At 37.8% G+C, this 24021-nt stretch overlaps 1 protein-coding gene across 1 annotated transcript in view; it reads right to left on the reverse strand.

Moving 5' to 3' along the window:
• LOC144249333 (DNA polymerase alpha catalytic subunit-like) overlaps positions 1-23162 on the reverse strand; it is a 34675-nt gene extending 11513 nt beyond the window's left edge. The window contains 11 exon segments of the mRNA XM_077791582.1: positions 3289-3464; positions 4002-4203; positions 4460-4547; positions 4980-5072; positions 5900-5962; positions 6430-6545; positions 12550-12630; positions 13672-13768; positions 17809-17924; positions 22576-22640; positions 22942-23162. Of these exon segments, the coding sequence (XP_077647708.1) occupies positions 3289-3464; positions 4002-4203; positions 4460-4547; positions 4980-5072; positions 5900-5962; positions 6430-6545; positions 12550-12630; positions 13672-13768; positions 17809-17924; positions 22576-22640; positions 22942-23162 (1318 nt within the window).
• Positions 23163-24021: the final 859 nt, after the last annotated feature.

Below are 24021 nucleotides of genomic sequence, written 5' to 3' on the forward strand. Positions count from 1 at the left end.
TGGTGCATGCCTATAATCCCAGAGGTTTGGGAGGCTAAGGCAAGAGGATCACGAGTTCAAAGCCAGCCTCAGCAAAAAAGCAGGGTGCAAGAAACTCAGTGAGACCCTGTCTATAATAAAATATCAAACAGGGGTGGGGATGTGGCTCAGTGGTCAAGTGCCCCCCAGTTCAATCTCCAGTACAAAAAAAAAACCTATCTATGACACTGGCCTGATATCAGAAATTAATTACTTTGAAAATTTAGTTGTGCCTCCATGTTTCAATCTTAGCCTCCAATATCCCTTACTACAAACCATCACTAATTAAGAAAAATGTCTGTGATGATATATATTTGTTTGGTATCTGACCCATCCAATATAGTAGCTACTTTTCACATGTGGCCATTAAGCACTTAAAAGGTGGCTACTGGTTGAGAAACTGAATTTTAAATTTTACTTCCTTTTAAACAGTATAAATTAAAAGAACTACAAATGGCCATTATATTGGACATTATGGTACCTTAGTAGATCCCTGCCCTGTGAAACAATGGTATTTACTAATAAGAGTATAAACCAAAAAAACAAACGATAAAAATAACAAACTCTCTTTCACAAAGAGTTTAGTTGTGGATGGACACAATATCTTATTTTTATGTGGTGCTGAGGATCAAACTCGGTGCCCCATACATAATAGGCCAACACTTTTCCACTGAGCTAAAACCCCAACCCAGAACTGTTGTTTAAGGTTCTGATCCTTGGCAACCAATGCTGGCAATGATGCTTTATAGGCACTTACTTGGGAGGGGGTCACCATCCACTTTTGTTTTACTCATTCTTATTTCACACTGCTATAAGAATTTAGGAAGCAAACTAAATAATGGCAGCAAATTCAACTCTGGTGCTCTGTAACTCTCCATGTGCATCCACCAGACTGTCAATCACTGTGTAGTTTATTTCAGAGACCATTTACTGAATGCCTACTATGGACCTGGCATTATACTGAATACTGGAAATGAAAGATTTCTAGCAGCTTAAAGGCTTTGAGATAGAGAAAAAAAACTGATTCAGATCATTTCAAAATCAGATGACAAAACTACAATGAGAAAGGGTATGATGGGGTCATAGGACTCTAAGGTCCATCTAGAGGTTTAGGAAAACTTTCAGGAAATGACAACTGAGCTGAATCTTGAAGAATGTGTCAGATAAGGTCATCCCAGTCAGACAAATACTATGAGTAAAGGGACACGCAGCAGCAATTTCTAGGGCAAAAATTCACAGACAGCAGGCATCAGAAACCTTGCTAAGGAGCTTGGACTCTGTGTTATAAGCAATAGCTACTGAGGATTTTTTTTAAATGAGGAAATGATATAGTCAATGTTACTCTTCTGATCAATCACTCTGGCAGTAATGTGGAAGACAACAGTTTAGAGATCAATTAGGAGGCTGGTACAATGAATTCAGTAGGCAAGAAGGGTTCAGGGCACCAGTTATGAGGAGATAGATTATCTACTTTAGAAGAAGTAAACTAACAAGTGAGGAAAAGGAGGGAATCAAGGATGGCTTCCAGGTTTCTGGTTTTGATGGAACCATTAACCAATGGGTTAATAATTAATCAAATCTATAAGGTCCCTTTTACCATGTAAGGAAACATCACAAGCTCCAAATGTTAGTACATAGACATCTTTAGGGAGAGGGGTCATTATGCTACCTATTACACCTCTCAGTTCCATGAAGTTGAGAAGTTCTCTCAGAGGTCTTAGAAAACAGGAAGAAGGTTAAAAAAAAACAGGACTTAAAAAAAATCCCAGAATTAACAGGCAGCTACTCAAATTCATAGATGAGAAACAAATGAGATATGTCAAAATTATTTTGCCTCCTATCTTTTAGGCAAAGGGTAAAGATTAAAAACAGAGAATCTCCACTATTTCTGTTTAATGAAAAAACATTCATTTGGAGGTGATTTTTAAATTTTAAAAAAAGTTATCCTGAAGAACTGAAATAATACATATTCAATTTGGTTAAAGAGAAACAGGCCCAGAAGCACCACCAGAAACATATTTGTTCAATTTGAGGAGGGTCTTTTCTAACAGTTACTGTTGTTAAAAATGGAATGACCCTCCTCTGTCATCTTAAGGGCATTCTTGGCTCCTGTAAGATGATTTTTTTTTTTCCTCTACAAAGAGGGAGTTAGTAAGGCCCCCCCTCATCAGAAGGTCAGGCCTATGAATTCTAAAAGAGAATAAACTTTTTGTTTCATTTGTTGTGTGGCCCTCTTCTTCAATTTATCCCTAGCATTTTGTGAATCAAGAATTCACAATACTAGTTCATTAGGATGACCTGGGAATCAGTCTTGATTTCTCCTTTCCATCAATGCTCAGATTCAATCCATCAACAAGTTTGTATCAAAATACTTGTTAAATGCCTTCATTTATCTCCTTCCCAGCCTCCAGGGTCCAAGTAACTAGTACCTCTGCCCTGGAATGACTGATCTCCAGGGCTTCTATAATTTCCTACCACCCCACTCTAGCTCACCCTTCTACAGCTATATATACAAGCATGCACACACAGAATAACATGTCTGTTATTCTCTTCACAGACAAGAGAATTCCTGTTTAAAGGCAAAGTCAATTATGGGACCATCCATCATTATATGGCCTTTTACCTTTATCTCCAACTTCACTGCATACCAATCTTATCACTTGATAACTATGCTACTATCACACAGGCCACCTTCTTCGTGTCAGTCCTTCCCACTTACTGGATTCTTAAGCTGAAATGTCCTTTCCTCGACTCTGTATGTGCCTCACATCTTAGCCCAGGGATCATCTCTTAAGACAGGCCTTCACTGAGCATCCTACAACTAACTCCCTTTTACATCAGTTTCTTTTATTTATAGCCAATTTCTCCCCACCCACTCCCACCCCATTAAAATATAAGCAACATTATAGCATAGGGAATTTGTGCAGTTTGTTCACCCCCTCTCAGTGCCTTAAACATAACATGTGTCCAATTTGCTAAATAAAGAGACAAATTAATGACTGATTCCATTTGCAGAATAATCCTGCAACTTCAGATACATCGATGGCAAAGTACAAGCACATTCAAAAATCACAAATAACTGATTTTTGGAATAAGCATTTTAAGGACTATTCACACCACACGGTGGCTCACGCACTTTACAATGAACAAGTCCTGCTCTCCTATAACACACTTACATGAGGGCAGAGCCTGTGCCAATGTTCATCACTAAATATTCAAGGGAAAACTTGCTACTCCATCAAGACATATGGTTACTTTATCTTTGATTACCTGGTTGGTTATACTGATCTTCATAAGCATCCAACCAATAAAACTGGAACACTTGTTCTTCATCTGTCCCTTTTACCAATGGGACTTGACTGGAATCCACTTGAATTTCTTGTGCTGAGAAACTATCATCTTCCTGATCAATGCCCCAACAAGAGTCATCTGGGAGAAAACTTCCCCTGCAGAAATCAAATTTTCCAACCTTTTCAAAATCTAACAGAGTAGGGCTGGTGCTACTGCTCAGTGGCAGAGCACTTGCCTAACGTGTGAGGCACTGGGTTCAATCCTTAACACTGCATAAAGACCTAAACAAATAAAGGCATGCTGTCCATCTATAACTATGAAAACTTTTTTTTTTTTTAAAAAATCTTGGCTGGGACTGTAGCTCAGTGGTAGAGCACTTGCCTAGCACATGTGAGGCACTGGGTTCAATCCTCAGCACCACATAAAAATAAATAAATAAAATAAAGGTATTGTGTCCATCTACAATGAAAAAAAAATTTTTTTTTTAAATCTAACAGAGGGGCTGGGGATGCGGCTTAAGGGGTAGCGTGCTCGCCTGGCATGCGTGCCTGGGTTCGATCCTCAGCACCACATACAAAGATGTTATGTCCACCAAAAACTAAAAAATAAATATTAAAAAAATTCAAAAAAAATCTAACAGATTGATTAGAGTGCTATCTGCCAGGAAAAAAAATACCAGAAAATGCTCTTACAAGCAAGACGTGGTCTCTTTCCTAGGATCCGCCTTATGTTTCATCCTCTCTGCTGGCTCACTCTCTTGGTCCCAAGTCTTGGCAGCCACAGGCTTCATATCCACCTCCTCAGCTTCCATGGGCTCATCAAAGTCACCATCTTCAAACTCCATTTCCCCTGACTCATACTCATCATCCGGACACTCTGGCTGCACCAGCTCTCCTATAGACATCAGCATATATTCCTGTCACATGCTAGTACCTGGGGCACAATGGTTTACCCAACACTGAAACATCAGCACATCCCTTTTCCTACACTTGTATTTCTCTTTAGTCTCCAAATTGGATGTTTTTAACTTTTAGTGCTACAAATCCAAATCTTTCACACTTAGACTTGCCATCACAATACCTCCACTTCTTCTACTGCTGTAAAAACAACTGCTCAACACCCTTGCACTTCTGCCTGACATCAGACTTACCAGCAAATTCAGCTCGTTTAAGAGGAGCAGGAGTTAATGAAAGCTCCTTCCTGGTGACAGGGGAAGCAGTTTTTCCTGAAGGAATTGCCTGTAAACATTTTTAAATGTTTAGTCACTTAGACTTGCATACTAAAAATATGTAACTGTCCTACCCTGACCAAAGATAATGACAGTTCCCATTTATAAAAAGATTTTATGTATTATTAATGTAATAGCTTCAATTATTTTACTGTTACCTAGATTTACAGAAAAAAATACTTGTTTCCAGGAGGAAAATTATTGCATTTAGCACAGTTGTGATACCTATAATAAACACATATTAGTTACTACAAAATTTACTATGAAAAAAGCAGGCACATGCTATTTTTGAAATACACAAAACTATATATTGAATGGCAGTCCTAATTTAAAAAAAAAATCAAAAATAAATTCAAAGGCATTTCCTTCACATAGAAAAGCAAAAATACATAAATTTAAAACAATATCATAAATCCAGACAGGGTATCTCTATACACTTTACCTTGGGGGTGTACACAGCAAAAGGATTCAGAGAAGCTCCAGTAGATCTTTTCTTCTTAGGTATTATTATAGGTGGAAGAGTTATTTGAGGTTTCTAAAAGGAAGGGTAAGACAGATATTCACTGCCATGCTTGGTTTACCACGTAACAGATAAAGTGCATTTCGCTCACTGAAACCCAATAAGCATTTTTCCTTCCCTGCCCCCCCCCCGCAGGATCTATGTTCATACACTGTGGTTACTATAGCAACAATACTACAGAAATCACTAGAAAACCTGAATAGATACTGAATCCACCCCTCACCAATTCTTTTCTTTTTAAAATTTAACGCAGTCTTTCACTTATCCTTCCAGAATATTACATTTAAAAACAATCAAGATACATATGACTGCATAGTGTTGATGCTAGATTATTTTGATCTATGGCCATTTAGAAAGAAATACACTTCTAAATAAGCACTTAGAATTTATGAGAAATGCCCAAATTTCAAATTCACAGTGTAGGTGAGCCTATTTGAGTTCTATCAGGAATAGGACACTAACTCTTTCTTCACTCCCACTCAGAATTAAAGACTGACAGGCTTCAATCTATTTAGGGAACATATGCTATAGCAACTGAACACAAGCAGTGAGCATTCACAGAACTGATTCCTGGGTGTATTCTTACTACTTCCAACATACACCCACACAGCCCCATCTACATAATCGCATAGCTGTAACAGCTAGAAACTACTCACCTAAAATGGTGAGAAGAAACTAACTGGAAGATTTTATTTTTCTTTTTATTTTTGTGGGATATTTCTTTTGGTGGTACTGTCCTTGCATTTTTTAAATTCTAGCAAAAGTCTATTCCATACAACTTCTGAATTATTTCTAGAACCAATGTTCCCTGCACATTTTATAACTCCCAAAGAATCACTTACCTCAGTGTTCAGATCTTGTAGAATGTCACCTAGCAGTTCATCCTTAGGCAAATCTACAGCTTTCTAGAGATTATAAAGGAAGGCAAAACGAGAAAGCCCTGCACATTAAATTTTCACCCAGACCACACACATGACTATGAAAGGAAGAACCTAACCAATCAGTCCTTACATCTTCATTTCATTCACTCTAAGTGCTCAAATCTATTCAGATTTTAACTACCACCTGTGTATACGTAAATTCTAAATTTATAGCTCCCATCCTCTATTTTAATTCTCATTACATGATATTCCTTCTAGTCACTGAAATTAAACACACTTTCAATTCAGTTTTCCTGTTCAATCTTTCTTTTCTATGTCCCAAATTCTAATCATTGAGGTGCTTAAATCATTTGAAAACTAAAGTCAACTTAGTGAGTGAAGCTAGGAAAATGTTATTTAAATATGTATTAAGTTTCTAATATCTGTATAATCATATTCTAAATTCATTTCACAAAGGAAAAGACAAAATATACAGAAACCATGAAACTCACATCTGTGGTTTTCTTTCCAGCACTGGCAATGAACATTGACTTGATATTGTTTGGTTTTGTCACTGCAAGTTTCTTTACATTCTTCTTGTCTCTGTTGCGTGCTTTAGCATCCTTTCCTATTGGAACATATATTATTTAGAAACACAAAAGGTCCCAGTTCAAATTGGAAAACAAAAAGCCTAGTAGTCACTTGTTCTCCATATATGGGAATTTGGGAAGAAAATATTAAAACTTCAAAATACAAATATATAAGATTTTACACGAGGTACATAAAGAAGAAACTTTAAAATAAGCTAAATTCAAAAACTCAGGCTAAACGTTATTACAAAAACTGATAAAACACAAGTTAAATATCAGGATGAGTTAAGTGTGACTATTTAATTGCTAATGTTAGTGTTAATAAAAAGTCTTTTTTTTTAAGTGAGACAGGAGGGCTGGGGTTGTAGCTCAATGGTAGAGCACTTGCCTGGCACGTGTGAGGCACTGGGTTCAATTCTCAGCATCACATAAAAATAAATAAAAGTATTGTGTAAAAAAAAGTGATATAGGAAAGATAAAGCCAAGCTGGAATCAAGATATTATCCTAGTAACCTTCATGAGATCATATCTTTGATTTTATATGTAATTTGACAGAACAACTTAACTGTAAAGAAATGGAATTACCAGTTATGATACTGTAGCATCCTGATTTCCATTTTTATGAGAACAGCAACTAGACACATGCAACTATGTCACATTAACACTAAACAGCACAGAGGCATTTGCTCATTAAAAGAAAACTTTTGCCATTTAATCTCTTCTGACCATGTGTAAATCAACTTTCCTAATACTGTTGATTTTAATCTCACTTTCTGATTCATCCCCAAATAGTCTCAATCTCAAAAAAACTAAATGAATAATTAAAATAGTGTGGTAGTGGCATATACATAGAGAGACCAGATGAGTAAAAAATACAATCTAGAAAAAAGACCCCATCACATATGGAAATTTAGCATATAATAAAGGTGACAACTTACATCACTTGGGGAAAAATAGATTTATAAATAAATAGTGTCAGCTAGCCATTTGTAAGATCCATATAAACATCAAAAGGAAATTTTAAAAATAAAACTATGCAAGTACTTTAGAAAAGCAAATTCCTTTGTAACCTGGGTATAGTAAAAATCTAACACTAATTCAAAATGAACTTTCAAAGAAAAAACAGATTGATAAATTCAATTACACCAGAAAAGGAATTTAAAGAAAAACCTGGAGAAAATATTTACAATATGTATCACAGATAAAGTATCTATTACCCTGACAAACATTTCCCTGATATAAAGACCTAAAACAACCAATTGAAACTCAAAAGGAATGTGAGCAATAAATACAAAGTTTTATGAGAAGATCCACAACTTTATGTATAAAAGAAATGCAAATGAACACCACACTGAGATGCCATTTCTCGCATATCAGACTCACAAAAATTCAGCTTAACAACATACTATCAGCAGGGCTTTGGGGAAATACACACTCAGACACTGTTCATAGGAGGGTACAAAAGAAAAACTCCTAGAAGAACTTGAGAACTTGGCAATATCTTGTCAACGCCTAATAAAAATTTTGTGAGCATTTACTCTCTGAGCCAACAATTCCACTTCTAGGAATTTTCCAAGGAAAACATAATACGCACAAGAGTTACTGGATGTGTGGCACTATTTGTAATAATAAATTATTGAAAATAAATGTCTACCCGAAATAATTATTCTAATAAATGATAGCATATCAATATAATGGAGTACTATGCAGCCATAAAGACATAAATAAGAAAAATCTGTTAAGTACTAATATGAAGTGATTTTCAGAATATCTTAAATGAAAAAAGCAAACTACAAAACTATCTATAGATGATATCTTTTGTCTAAGAAAGAAAATAGAAATACGTACACACAATTGTATTCCTAGGTATATATCCAAAAGAAATGAAAACAGGTATTCAAACAAAAGCTTCAACATACATGTTCATAGCAGCATTAAAAAAGGTAGATAACTCAGTGCCCATCAACTGATGAATGGGTAAACAAAATGGGCAACACATATCCAGATAATATTATTCAGCCACAAAAAAGAATAAAGCACTAATACATGCTATAGCATGGAAGGAACTTTAAAACATTATGCTAAGTGAAAGATGCCAGACAAAAAAGGTTACATATTGTATGATCCCAGTTATATAAAACATCCACAACAGGCAAAACCATAGAAACAGAAAGCAGATTAATGGTTGCCAGGTGCTGAGGGAAGGAAGACTAGAGAGTGACTGCTTAATGAGTATGGGGTTTCCATCTGGGGCAATGAAAATATTCTGAAATTAGATAATGGTGATGGCTGCAAACACTGCAAATGTACTAAATGTCATGGTAAATTCTGTGATATGTATTCTACCATAATAAAAACAGGCATTTTTCACATGGCAAGGCTATGAAAAGGTTTACAGGACATTTGTAAAATATGTGAGACCAGAGAATTGCATTAAGGAACTTGTATCTTTATTGAGACCAACTGGAGCAGTTTGAAGACAGAATATACCTAATGGTTAAAATGTTTAGTATGCAAGGGGGCTGGGGATATGGGGATATAGGTCAGTTGGTAGAGTGCTTGCCTTGCATGCACAAGGCCCTGGGTTCAATCCCCAGCAACCGCCCCCACACACACAGTTTAGTATGCAGAAATCCACAATTAGTGTTTGTTTTATTGTGCTTTTCCAGTTATTTTTCTTCATTTGGACTTGACCAATATTTTTCTCTATTTGAAAACAGCATGCGAGGGACTGGATTCACACCATAAGGAGCAGACTTTATACTCAAAACTACAATTTCTTGTAAATTTTTAAAATGGATTTCAGAATTCTGTTTGCCTTCATAATATCTTGTGACCTTACGTGGGCTCTTAGTGAGGTTCACTGAAACAATGGGGATTTGTGGGTGAATGACAGTGGCAAAGCATGAAATAAAAATTTCTAAGACTAGCTGTCTTCCAGAATATCAACTCATTCTCTTTACTAATGTATTGCCAAAACAGATAACAATATGAAAAGAAACAGTGGTGGCTCATTTATTCAACAAATACTGCATACTTCTTTCATGTCTGCTGCTGTGATCAGCCCTGGAGTGAGTGGGACATGGGTCCTTTCTTTGAGAAGCTCCTTAACCAGTCCAACATCCTAATTTGCAGCTGACCAAAATTAAAATCTACATAGGTGTTCGGGACTATGTCCAGTTGATATAATTAACAATATAGCCATAACACAGGTCTCCTTGATTCTGGGACATAATACAGTAAATGGGTTCATTCTATCTTCCAGGACGCATATAAACTACAAATACACAATTCGCCACAATTCTACAAAAGGGTCCCAGTGTATAGAGTTTCTACACTACAGTTTGGCAGAAATTGGTCCATTCATACTCTAATGGATGGATGAATGAATAAATAACATCCCCTCTGAGGGAAAACCAAACATATGTTTTTTTTTAATAACTGTGAATAAAGGAAAGATAAACCAGAAATTAATTAAAATGGTTATTTATAGAGATGGGTAGAAATAAGTCAGAAGGCATAGGAATAAGAGCAAGACTTTTCTGCATATATCTCTTGATATCATTTTGATTTTGACATTATATAGTTATTTTATAATATTGTAAAAAGTTAAAGACTTTTAAAAATTTGAATACAAAAACAAATGAACCTATAAACTCTCACAATAAATCTTTAGAGGGATATACACCAAGAACAAGTAAAATTGCAAAGAAATCATAAACTTTACTTAGAAAGGTTGTTAATAGAGGGCTGGGGTTGTGGCTCAGAGGTAGAGTGCTTGCCTAGCACGCATAAGGCACTGGGTTCGATCCTCAAAATAAAATATATTGTGTCCACCTATAACTAAAAAAAATGTACCTTAAAATAAACAGAAAGGTTGTTGGTTTAGTAATTCTAAATCAACTGTGTATATTTCAGAAAACAAGGATTTTCATTGAAAGTGTAAAAATATGAATTGAGAAGATGAATTCAGTAGTATTGGACTGGGATAAAATTTATCAGTATGAATTCAAAACATACATAATTTCCTAGTTCTGTTCACCAAAAGGGCCTAGAAGCTAGAAACCATCATACCCCAAGAGCAATAAACACATCCTTCTCCCAGATCTGAATAATATTCCCCATGAAAGGAACCAGATAGTGGCTAGAAACAGTTGATTCCAAGTCTGGTACAGGAGGAGTACAAGGTAAACTTTGAACATCTTCTCAGCCCTGATAGCTAGGAAATGCTCAGACTGATTGGATCACATCAAAAGGATGCAGGCACCAACTAAAAGGGGTTTCACACCTACCAGCTAAATCTGGGATAATTTGAACACCGAAAGGAGAAATGGTAGCACTGAATTATAACAGTAAATTTTCTAGAAACCCATGAGTTTGAATTGATAATTTTAAAAAGGAAAGAAGCTGAGTGCAGTGGCATGCACCTGTAGACCCAGCCACTAAGGAGGCTTAAGCACGAAGATCACCTGACCCTAGAAGTTCAAGGCCAGCCTGGGCAATGTAGCAAGACTCTATCTCAAAAATAATAGAAAAAATTTAAAAGGAGAGAATCATCAACAGATGCTGAAAGCACTGGGTGAAAATTCATGGGAAAATGGGATATACACATGGTCTCAAATTATCACCACTTATTTGCATTAATCATAAAGGGGGAAAGGTAGCTTTAGAAGGAATCTGACATATCATCTTAACCAGGAGATCAAATTTATTATCAACACTAAGGGAATGGAATGCTCTTTACAGAGGGCATGAATTCAGGGCCTTGTGTATGCGAAGCAAGCCCAGGGTCAATTTCCAATACTGCAAAAAAAAAAAAAAAAAAAAAAAAAAAAAGGCTGCAAAAGACCTTACTCAGCAAACTGGACACATATTACTATAGACAATGATAAATGATAATATTACTGTGGTTAAGCAGATGAGAGCCTTTATTCTTAGAAAGGGACTTCTGAAGTTCAAAAATTTCACCAACAATTAGTCTGTGTCAGTAGTTGGAAAGGGGAGAGGAAACAAATGTTGCAAAACATTAATGTGCAAATGAGAGTCCACTCCCTCTGTAAGAGCATGATAGCAGAGACGTAAGGCTTTGTGGCCAAATAGGATTCTGTAACATGATTATGTATTCTTTATATTTATCGTTTTTTCAAAAAACACACTTTGGGGGCTGGGGATATAGTTCAGTTAGTAGAGTGTTTGCCTCCCATGCACAAGGCCCTGGGTTCAATCTCCAGCACCAAACACACACACAACGCACTTTGGAAACATAAAAACCTTTCCTTAGCTCAATGGCTGTATAAAAACAGATATGATTTGATGATATTGGGGGGGGCTGTTAATGGAGAATGTTCTAAAATAACCTATGGTTATAGCTGCACAATTCTGTGATGAATTTTATACTTTAAATGAGTGAATTACACAGCATGTGAGTTATATCTCAATGAAGGTTTTTTTTCCAAAAAAATTAAGCCATAGTTTGCTGACCCCTTATCTATCACTTGGTGGTAGAAGACCAATTAACAAATGAAACCAAAAAAAAAAAAAAAAAAACCAAGGAGTATTTCCCATTCTCATTTTACAGAACTAAATCTGGCTTGTTTACCTGAAAAAAATGCCAAGATTGTACAGTTAAGAAAATTTAACACATTCATTCATATCATTTTAAATTTCAATTAAACAAAGCAAGCTGATTACACTAGTATTAAACTTTATTATTGTACTGTACAATTACTGAAGAGCTAAAATTCTGAGTTCATCATTTCAGTAGGAATTAAAACACATCACTTACTATGGCAGTCAGTCCTCAATATCAACAACTCTAAACTGACCATAGGACTAAAAATTTCATACTTTCTGGTACTGTTTTTGTTTCTTACATTTAATTTTCTACACAACTGTGATTCTCTCACTGTCAGAACATATACTCTATCTAAAAATAATTGTGTAGGTTCTTCTCCCTCAAAAGGAGACTGTTTCAGAATACCAAGTCATCTTAAAAGTTTAGACAATTCTTCAAATCTCAAAATGACATTCTCTTGTAGGTACCTTTCTCACTGGTTTCAAGAGCATTATCTTCAAGATCATCATCAAAAATCTCTCAGCTGTCTTCCACATAACCAATATCATCTGCAGGAACAAAATTTAATATTGGGATCAAGTTTTCACAAGTCACCAACAATATTTTAGCCTTGGCAAAAAGAATAATTTTGTACCCACTCAGATGTTCTCCTAGTCTGTTCCATTTATAAGTGCAGCAGAATCCTATTCAAACAGGTCTCAGACAATGCAGGTCATCCACACAGCAGATGTGGCATCAAAACCAAATATATACTATACCTAGCTAGGTGAAACAGGGAAATGATCTGGTCCCACAGGATCAAAAACTTAGCTACAAAAGCTTGCTTCACAGGTATTTTACTCTACCAGAAGAATTTTTTAAAAGCCCAGAAAGGCACCCTAGTCTACATGGGAAAATTAGAACATAGCTGAGCTCTATTACAGAAATAGAAACATAATCACAGACACAGTCTATATCTCCTTCCTGTGGTCAGCAATCACATAAGCAGGAAGCTTTATACAAGGGACAGAAGAACAGTAGAAAAGAACCAGCTTTTACAGTACTTTCCATTGCTCATATTACCTCTCATACCTAAAACTTCATGTGCTCCTTGCAGCAATCAGGGAGATAGTTTTCTTATCTCCATTTATAGAATAAAAACTTGTGGCTCAATGGCATTAAGTAACTTGGCCACAGTCACACAGTTGCAAAGGAGAAAAGAGAACCTCAACCTCTGTCCCTTAATTCAGATGCTGTGTTTTGGCCCCACAGAAACAATTCACTCCAATTCACCCTCCTCCCAATTCACCCTTCCCCACTTTGGTGTTGGGGGTTGAATGCAGGGTCTCATGCATCTTCACAATTCCCACAGAGTTGTTTCCTGGATGATTTTTACTATATCTTGAGGTATGTGCCTTGATTCTCCAAAATGTTGCCAAATCAACTTCTTATTGTTCTGCTTCCTCATCCTCAAATAACTAAAAATGATCCAAACCAAAGGTATGATTCTAACAATGCCTTCCCTCCACCCAGGCAAAGTAGAAACTCCACATGAAAACCTACAAAAAGCAACTAACACAGTGCCTGGCAGGTAATTTCCTCCTACATACCATCATCCACAATCCAGTCATCATCCTTCCATGCCTGAACCAGCTTCAAATACTGATCTTCATCAACTTCTTCATAAACACTTGTGAAGTCCTCGATCTGCCATTATACAAGTTTGAGAAAAAGCTTCAAATGGAGTGAAAGTGTTAAACAATTCTTATGAAAAAAAAAATTGTCAAATTGAAACTGGAATGGCAGCCTGATGGAGAAGCTGCAACCAAATCATGAGTTCTGACATTCAATACCACTACAGGGTTTTCCTTAAATAGACATCAATTAACTTAGTATTCCTTTTAGGTGGGTGTTAACATAAGATATTAAATGATTCCATTAGCATAATATACTTGTCACACCATCAATTACTCATCTACTTCATAAAAAACAAACTGAATTATAGCCAATTCTTCATTAGCTGCTTTGGGGATTATTCACTTGTAATTTCTAGACTGGTTGCTCCTATACTTAGCAAACCTGTAAGGCATACCACCTCTTTCTCCATTACTGATGGATGTTCTACAAATAGACAACAATTTTAATGCCTGTTTGACTAAATAAAATGCAAAAGGAAAATCTCCCTCATCCAGCCCCCTACAAAAATTTGGCAAAACAAGCATATTCTTCTATAAGCCAACAAGAAAAGGCTTTTGAGTGTTCGCTCTTTGCTTCACCACTGATCCTCCACCACTCTCAGGTTTTGAAACTGCACAGGGATTTATATGCTGAGCTGTTTGAAAGGCAAGTCCAGAGAAAGTAGCCACACTAGCTGCCTGTCAAAGGGTCATAGTACCATGAGCTACTGGTACAACTAAAGCAGAATACCTCTGCACAAAATAACAGAAGTGCACCATTGCTGCCACTGCCCATGGTAATAGGCCACATACACCCCAAATGAGAATCTGGTGAGCTGGTTAGGAAGATTTCATAGATATCTCATGAAAAATATCCGCCTTCTCTCAAGAGTTCTGCATTTTTCAAATAGGATATCAGGGGAGATGACTAACTCTACCTGAAGAGCTAAGACTCTAGGAAAAACCTGGGACACAGAGATTTGAGAGCTTGATGAACAGAGCTGACTGATTTCTGCCACACCTATAAAGCATATAATGATTACAGGACTAGGCTTTGTTTCACCTCTTTTTTAACTTACTCTCTAGGGATCACTGGCAGGTACTGATTTGGCCTTTTACCATTTGATAAAAAACGACCTACTCTACCAAACTTATTAACAAGCCAAATGTAAACTAGTCCAATTAATATTATCATATTAACCAATTTTCTTTTTTGGGAGGGGAGGCTGGCATAATTATTATTGTTGGTTGAAGGGATACTGTTGTTTTTTATTTAAATAATTGATTTATAAGCTATTTGGGGGGGTACCGGGGATTGAACTCAGGGGCACTTGACCACTGAGCCATATCCCCAACCCTTTTTTATATTTTATTTAGAGACAGGGTCTCACTGGATTGATTTGCACCTTGCCATTATTGAGGCTGGCTTTGAACTCGTGATCCTACTGCCTCAGCCTCCCAAGCCACTGGGATTATAGGCATGTGCCATCACGTCCAACTGATTTATATACTATTTTTGAGGGGATGGTACTGGGGATTGAACCCAGGGGCACTTTACCACTGAGCTACATCCCCAAACCCTTTTACTTTTTATATTGAGATAGAGTCTTGCTAAGTTTCTGAGGTTGGCCTTGAATTTGTGATCCTCCTACCTCAGCCTCCTGAGCCATTGAGACCATAGGCAGGTACCACTGTGCCCAGTTGATTTATATAATATTAAGAAGATCCTAGAAAACTTTCTCTTTTTGATACTGAGGATTGAATTCACGGGTGCTTTACCATTGAGCTAAATCCCCAGTCCTTTTTGTTTTTCTTTGTGGTTGTAGATGGACAGCATGACTTTATTTTATTTTTGTATGCAGTGCTAAGGATCAAATCTAGTGCCTCACACATGCTAGGCAAGTGCTCTGCCACTGAGCCCCAGCCCCAGCCTTTTTATTTTTTGAGATAGTGTCTCACTAAGTTGCTTAGGCTGGCCTCAACCTTGTGATCCTCCTGCCTCAACCTCCCAAGTTGCTGGGATTATAGGCATGCACCACTGCACCTGGCTAAGAAAACTATTTTTAAAAATCATTTTGGGGGCTGGGGTGTGGCTCAGAGGTATAGCACTCTCCTGGCATGTGTGGAGCACTGGGTTTGATCCTCAGCACCACATAAAAATAAAATAAAGATATTGTGTCCACCTACAACTAAAAAATAAATATTTAAAAAAATCATTTTGAATAAAAAGTTCTTTTGACTCTTTATTTTTTCAATATTTTTTAGTTGCAGTGGACACAATACCTTTGTTTTATTTATTATTTATTTATTTTATATGTGGTGCTAAGGGTCAAACCCAGGGCCCCACACGCACTAAGCAAGCGCTCTACCACTGAGCCACAATCCCAGGCCCTGACTCTTTATTTATTAGTGCTGGGGAGCCATACAATTAATATCACAGTGTTTAAAGAGAAATCAGCCAAATTGTGCCAACATCAGAAATGCCCCACAAAACCTACATTAAAAATGCTTTACTTTTGCTTCACTCTAATTCTTTTAGCAACATTTTATTATCTGATTGCCTCCCTTAACTTGAACAAATGGTGCCAGCCACATGGCAAAAATCCTCTTCTATTTGCTTAATTGCCCAGTACAGTAAAGGCCATAGTGAAATGTGCATATTCCAAAACCAGACTGCCTGGGTCTAAATAAAGGATCTGCCATGTGATCTCACTGAATTTCTGTGCCCTCACCTCAAACTGTTGTTAGTCATAGTATCTAATTTATATATGGTTACTAGATGGATTAAATGAATAAACATATTAGTAAAATCACTTATAATAGTGTCAGCTGAAAAATAAAGTTAGGTATTATTATTTTCTAGCATTAATCACTTTCTAGCCTTGGCAGTTAAGATACTCAGAAAGAGTGCTGAAGGTAAAGCTAAACCATGATATATAGATGGTAATCACTTTACTTTTTGCATACAGGGCAAAAATAATGAGCAGAGGAAAACCACCAAAAGTGTATTACATTCAATCTTACAAGCAGGACATTGCAGAAGTAAGGTCCAAGTCTCCATTCCCTTGCAAATTAAAACAATACTGTCCAAGGAGAAGGTACTTAACTAGGCTGCTAAAGACTTTAAAGTTAAAGCACCGCTCAGTTCCCCCAGCGAAGCCAAGGGACCTAGCAGAGACACAGCACACCAAATAAGGAAAGTATAGATATAGCTACTTTAATTTTGGAATTTTAAACTCATCTGTAAAGTGCCTTACAGGAACTTTTAAGGAATGAGTACTCTCCATAATCTATAAATCTACCTCATAATTACTATTAAATTAAATTAGTATTTAGAAATACACAATATTTCTAAATCCATGTGATTTCTTCTTTGGTGGCTCAAATATGTGTAAAAACACTTTGTAAACCCTAAAACAACTTTATAAAAGTCAAAGGGTGTTTTGTAGTTTTGCTTTGTTACTAATGACTTGTATTCAGTCCTCAACTGAAGCTATTCTGGGAAAGTATTATTTCAAGCAGGTTACAGTTTAGGTATACGGTATGCCCCAAAAGCTCATGTGTGAGACAATGCAAGAATGTTCAGAGGTGAAATGATTAGGTTATAAAAGCCTTAACCTGATCGGTGGATCGATTGACTGGGCATTAACTATAGGCAGATAAGGTGTGGCTATAGGAGGTAGGTCACTGGGGTGTGCCTTTGGGGTTTATATTTTGTCCTTGGTGAGCAATCAATCAATATCTCTCTCTCTCTCTCTCTCTCTCTCTCTCTCTCTCTCTCTCTCTCCCCCTCCTTCCCCCCATTGCCATATTCTGAGCTGCTTTTTCTCTGCCATGCCTTTATGCCACAATGTTCTGCCTCTCTCCATAGCCCAAGAGCTATGGAATTGGCCAACTATGAATTCAATCTCTGAAACAGAGAGCCAAAGCAAACTTTTCCTCCTCTATGTTGTTCCTGTCAGGTCTTTTGGTCACTGGGACAAAAAGATGACTAATACAGTTACAGAGGTGACACACACTACCAGCAGGCTATAAATTAGATAAAGTACAGGAAGAAAAATGGTTACTTACTTCTTATTTATACTTCTCACCGGCTTTAGCCTTTTTCAGTCTTTCTAGAGCTTCTTGGCGACCTTTCTTTGACTTTATTTCTCGACGAGCCCGAGAAGTTACAAAACTTCCTGAATCTGACACAGGTGATAAAAACAGAAAGGTATAGGAGATGTTACAAAATCACAGCCAGGCATGGTGGTGCATGCCTGTAATCCCAGTGACTAGAGAGGCTGAGACAGAAGAATTGCAAGCTCAAGGCCAGCCTCAGCAACTTAGTAAGGCTCTAAGCAACTTCATGAGACTCTGTCTCAAAATAAAAAGGGCTGGGGGATGTAGCTCAGTGGTAAAGTGCCCCTGAGTTCAATCCCCAGTACCCCCCCCAAAAAAAAATGAAGAACACTTCTAGTCAACAATAATATGCAATTTTATTATATGTAATATTAAATTAAATATTATAATGTAAAATAATTCACAAAGCTCATGGCCAAATATGCAGATCCTGTAGTTCTTCAAAAATCTTCTCTAAGATCCTGTTACAACTGAAGCCAATGTTAATTTTTTCCAGAAAAAAAAAAGGAAAGTCTCAAAGCCAACTGATACCCTACAGAAATATTAGCTGTTAGCTAGTCTACAGCCTTTCCATTGGAAATGACAGGCCACAAATAATCCAGTAGGTCATAAAAGAACAATTCATTTTGCTTCCTATTAATCAACATTTGAAAGTCTTTAAGAAGGATCTGTTCTTTGCAAAATACTGGGTGCTATGATGGACTAAAAGATCAAAAAATATGGTCTTTGTGTTTACCCTACCTACAATCTAATGTAGGAGATAAGTAGCAATTGGATCTTAAAGAATATGTAGAACACATGCCCTAATAGAAGTTCAGGTAAAGTACCTGGAATTTCAAAGAGAAATACATTAGAGACTGGGGGTATTTAACAAAGATGGTACCATAATTCTAATACAAGATGATACTATATAAAGATGCAAAAGTAAAAACATTAAAAGTGGAATTATTCTTGGGCTGGGGCTGTAGCTCAGTGGTAGAGCACTTGCCTAGCACGTGTGAAGCACTGGGTTTGATCCTCAGCACCACATAAAAAATAAATAAAGTGTCCATCTAAAACCAAAAAAAAAAAAAGTGGAATTTTAAAGTTCATAGTGGTGAGCTGAGGTCATGGCTCAGTGGTAAAGCACTTGCCTAGCATGTGTCAGGTACAGGGTTGATTCTCAGCTCCACATATAAATAAAGAGCCATTGACAACTAAAAAAAAATATTTAAAAAAAAAGTTCATAGTGGTATTGAAAGATCATGACAGGATTAGAGGACAACAAAACAACAACAAAAACAAAGATGGTTCTAAGGAACCATCTTATTAATTCTATCACTGACTTCAAGACCTCAGTGGACCATGATATTACAGGTTAATAATAACACATTACCAAGGTTAAAATATATTTTGTCAAAACTGATTGAAATACCAGAGGGCCTCAGCATTCACTCATTCAACTTTTTAACTCTTCATGCTTTTGGTCATTACAAACTGACCACCCCACACACATACTGAAATGAATTCATCCACAGATACCAGCTGATGAATAATCAAATCAAGATGACAGTGCTGCCTGCCAGCCATAAGTTTAGGCTCAGCAGCCATCTACTATATTCCATGCTAATTTATTAAAATGAGTAGGCACAAAAAGGGAGATGTATTGATAAAGAGGCATCTTAAAAGCTCCAACCCTAATGGCATATTCATAACAACACTAAGTTGTTTGACTGTTTGAAGTATAAGAAACAATCTAAAGAACATGTACCAAATACTGGCAATAAACTGTTGAAAATTATATCTTAAAGGTCAAGTATAATTAGAGAATCTTATTTTTTAGCTTCCTGTAAATGGAATCTCTATAACATCTTAGCCTATTGTTTGACTTTCACATTTGACTTTTAAATCCATTTTTGGAAAGGCATTAAGTAAAAATTAAGTAATGTGGGTACTTAATGATGATAGTCACAAAATCTTGGGTATAATTCAAATGATTTAAAATTTTTGAGTAGGCTTACATGAAAAGGTTTCAGAGATTATTAAACACAATAAGAGTGAAAAGCTAGCCGCAGTATATTCCCTTTAAGACTCCCTTGACATCTGACAAAATCTAAAGGTCTTCAAATGGACTTACTCCACAGGAAACACTGCTCCACTACACAGGGTTTGTGGTACAATTACAAATAAGACAGAGCTGCCTGTAGCCTCAAGAGGTTCACAGTCAAGTAAAGCAAAAGACCCTGAGACTACCATCATAATATAAATATAGTGCCATAGAAGAGGTAAGAACAGCAGACAGGAAATGTAGAGAAGAGAACCATTAATTTTCCGTGAGAAATCAGGTCAGTTTTCATAGGGGAGGTCTCCAATACAAGCCTAGAAAGAATTTCACCAGCACAGAACAGGGTAAAAAGTGGAACAAACAGAGGAAGAGGTGTGAGACAAACTACAAAGGTATTCAAATCCAAGGTGTACTCAGGAATCAAGAGAAAATCAGTGCAGAAGGTAAGTTTGACATGAGTGTAAAGTGAGCAGTACAACTGAGAAATTAAGATGTAGCGCATCCCAGCTCTGCCATTTATTAGGTAATATGAGACTACAAGTTAACCAGTTCAGCAGTGGACAGCTGTTTTATTTGAAGCTGCCCAGCATCTGAAACAATCTGTGGAACCCCCCCACGCCACACACACACACACACACACACACACACACACACACACACACACTTTAAGTCCCATGGGTTCACAGAGCCTATGCCTATACAAGCTGAAAGTTCACTTTCCCAAACACTCTTGCAGCTGGAGCTAGGGCATTAAAATAGGCTCTAATGATTAGAAAAACCTGCCCAGTGGCTAATGTCTCAATAAGAGATATATGGACTTAAGGAAGATTCTAGAAGTAGCAAGAGTTGCAGGAAGATTGAGAATGTGAAGCAACAGTGCCAGCAATGTCCCAAGGTACAAGATCTAGCATCAAGTATTTAGTCATGGTTGGTAATGACCTCCTCAGTGGCCCAGTTTTGTGGCACAATTTTAATCACTGTTTCTGGCTAAGCAACCTGCAGACCAGATTTCCAGTCCTTCAGGATTTGTGCAAATGCTATGGAATTCTAATAAATCCCTTTTCAGTTTAAATTAGCTAGAGTTGGTTCCTTCAGCTTATACCAAAGCTCTCTGACTAATGCAGAACCTGAGGGTCCTGTGAAATGGAAATAAACCACATCTGTCTACTTCATAAAGCTGCAAGGATTACATGAGGATGGCTATCTTCATTTGTACTTAGCAACATAAACTAATTTAATGTTTATATTTGTTTCTCTTTGTGTAGATGCAGGGCAGTCAAATACACATACATATACTCCCACATACATAGTCTGGTTTCAGAGAGCAAAAATAAAGCAAAGAAGTTTCCTCAGGGAAGATTCAACACAGCACTGCATATAACTGGAAATTCATCTCAACTCATGAGGACAAAAACCATGCCTAGTCTACCCATCATCAGAGCCTGGCAGAATACCTATGCCTGGTATGTACATAATAAATATTTACAAATGAACCATTATACCCACTTTTTTGATCACTAAACTCCCCTTGATCTCTTTTCATCCATAAAAATAGTTATAGATATTTCAACTTTTCACTGCTATTGTCAAGGTGATCCACCTACTAACATTTAAAAGAAACAAAATCTAGATTTCCCTTTTTGGAACATGTCTCTAATGCTTCATGTAAGTAACTAGTAAATAAAGGAATAAGCATGAAAAAAATCCATTTACAAAGGCTTAAATATTTGTTTTAAAATTACTATCTGGAGTACCTCCATCCTCCCCAAAAGCAGGCCAAGACACTAGCTTGCAAAAGAAGTCTTTCAGGTAACAATCTTTCAGTCTGCTCTAAAGGAAAAATTCCAGTCACAAGTTCTCAGCAAGTACTTAATCAACATCATGACTTAAGAGGGGTCTCAAGATTGCACAGTATCCTCCAGAGAGTGATTTCTTGATGTTTATGGATGGCATACAGTTTTTAGGGTGAAGAAAGGGCTTAGTGGCAAATCACTGATAGACGGCTGCAAAGACTGTTCAGATACTCACATCCCATATCCCATTTGTAATCCAGGCTAGTCGACTCTCCAAAATAAATTGTCTTAAAAAACGAAAGGCTAAAGAACAAATTGAAATCTGTGATTTACAACTAGCTGAATGCAAAGGAAGCTGATTAGGAAGCAAGTTCTCATTAATGGTGATGTATTTGAGTGACAGGAGATGCTTGGGCTAAAAAAGTGAAGCATCTGATTTTATGTTAGAAGTTCACGGAAGTTAAGTCACATTTTAGTTGAATACTGTTCAAAAATCAGAAATCAGACGAATCTATTTGCATTTTTGTATTCTATTTTTGGAAGTAAAAGATTATCACTGACAAACTGAGTGATATACAATGTACCCGAAATGCTGAATTGATGTATTTTTTAGGAACTTCGCCAAAATGATTAGATTTGAACGCTAAAAAATAGCAGCACTTGAAGAACTTTCCATAGAATAATTTGAAAGAAAAAGTGTTACTGCATAAAATAGAAATCCATTACTAAAAAGACAAAACGCATTTGTATATGGTGTCAGCACTTGCAGCTTTCTCTCCTGCCTAGTTAGAAAGTGTAACAATTTTCTGGGAGTTTCTAGCAAGGGAGGGGCAAATATCTTCTGTCGTAGTCCTCAAGCAGGTGGGAGAAGTGAAATACCCTCGATCAGGCCAGTGCCCCACCGACCCCAGTCTCGCTGAAGTTGTTCCCACACGTGGGTACGACTTACCAAAGGAATTTTTAAAAGGGGTCACTTGCTGACAGAGATGTGACAGTCTCCCAAACAGAAAACCCTGCAACGGGTGGCTCGGATTTGCAAGCCGCCCTACTAGAATGCTGGTTCTGAACCCGAAAGGCCCCCGCCCTGAACCACAAGGTCTGAGCCAAAGCAGACCCGCACAGCGAACCCGGCGGCGCACGCCTCCTTCGGAAAAAATAAAGCAAAGACCCCACCACCACCACACGCAATCACGCTGCTGTCCCCACACTCCCAACCAGTGCTCTGAGTGCGGAGTCGTCCCTCACCGCTTGCCCCCAGTTCGCAGTCGTCGGCCGTGCACAGGCGCTATAGTCCCGCAGTCTCCCGATTCTGCGCCAACCAGCCCGAAACTGGCGCGGGGGCCGAGATAGGCGCCAGCCTGAAAGCCAAACAGAGGCTTGGGAGGCTGTGGACTTCCGCCAGGAAGGCCACTGATGTGCTGCACAGCGCCGCGCCCCGCCCCCCGGGCCTTCCCGCGGGCGCGCATTTGGCGCCCTGTGATGACCCCTCAGGGAAAAACTGGAGCTGAGAAGAGACCGGAAGAGAGCTGGAGAAAGAAGCGGTCGGGCTCTGTAAAGGAGCTTGGCAGAGGATCTGCGCAGGCGCACGCAAGCTACTGGGAAAAGATTTGGGCGCGTGGGAGTAGGGGCTCTCTGGTTCTGAGAAATGATTTTCTAAGCAAAGAGGCGCGGGCGGGCAGGAAGGTGGGCGTGGTAGGGCTGGCCCCCTTGTCCCCCTCCCCCAAACCCGGAAAACGACTGCCTCCTGGTGCGCACTCTGAGTTTTGTCTGATTCTTTGCCTCAAGGAATGTGAACACTGTGTGTGTGTGTGTGTGTGTGTGTGTCTTAAAGGTATATGCACCGCTCAGAGCGGTGGCTCACGCCTGTAATCCCAGCAACTTGGGAAACTGAGGCTGGAGAATCATGAGTTCAAAGCGACCCTCAGCAACTTAGCAAGGCCCCGAACAACTTAGCGAGACTCTATCTCAAAATTAATAATAAATTTAAAAAAAAAAAAAACATGGAAAGGGCTTTGATGTGGCTCTGTGGTTAAGCACCCTTGGGTTCAATCCCTGGTACAAAAGAAAAAAAAAAAGTATATGCATCATCTTAACCAAATGACCAAAAGAAGCATCACTAATAAGTGGCAGTCTAACCTCATCACATTTGACCTGATGTGATGCACTTGAGAAAAGAACAGCATCGCCTACATGCTCTTCTTGCAAATACAGCACACACTAGCCTGAATCTAAACATGAAGAAACAATCAGACTTTTTCAAAGTATAGGACCACTTATAGATGCACAGTGCAGGATGACTTACAAAGCATCTTGCCTGGACTCCTC

Source organism: Urocitellus parryii, chromosome 11 (assembly GCF_045843805.1).
Source record: "Urocitellus parryii isolate mUroPar1 chromosome 11, mUroPar1.hap1, whole genome shotgun sequence".
Taxonomy (NCBI): Eukaryota; Metazoa; Chordata; class Mammalia; order Rodentia; family Sciuridae; genus Urocitellus; species Urocitellus parryii.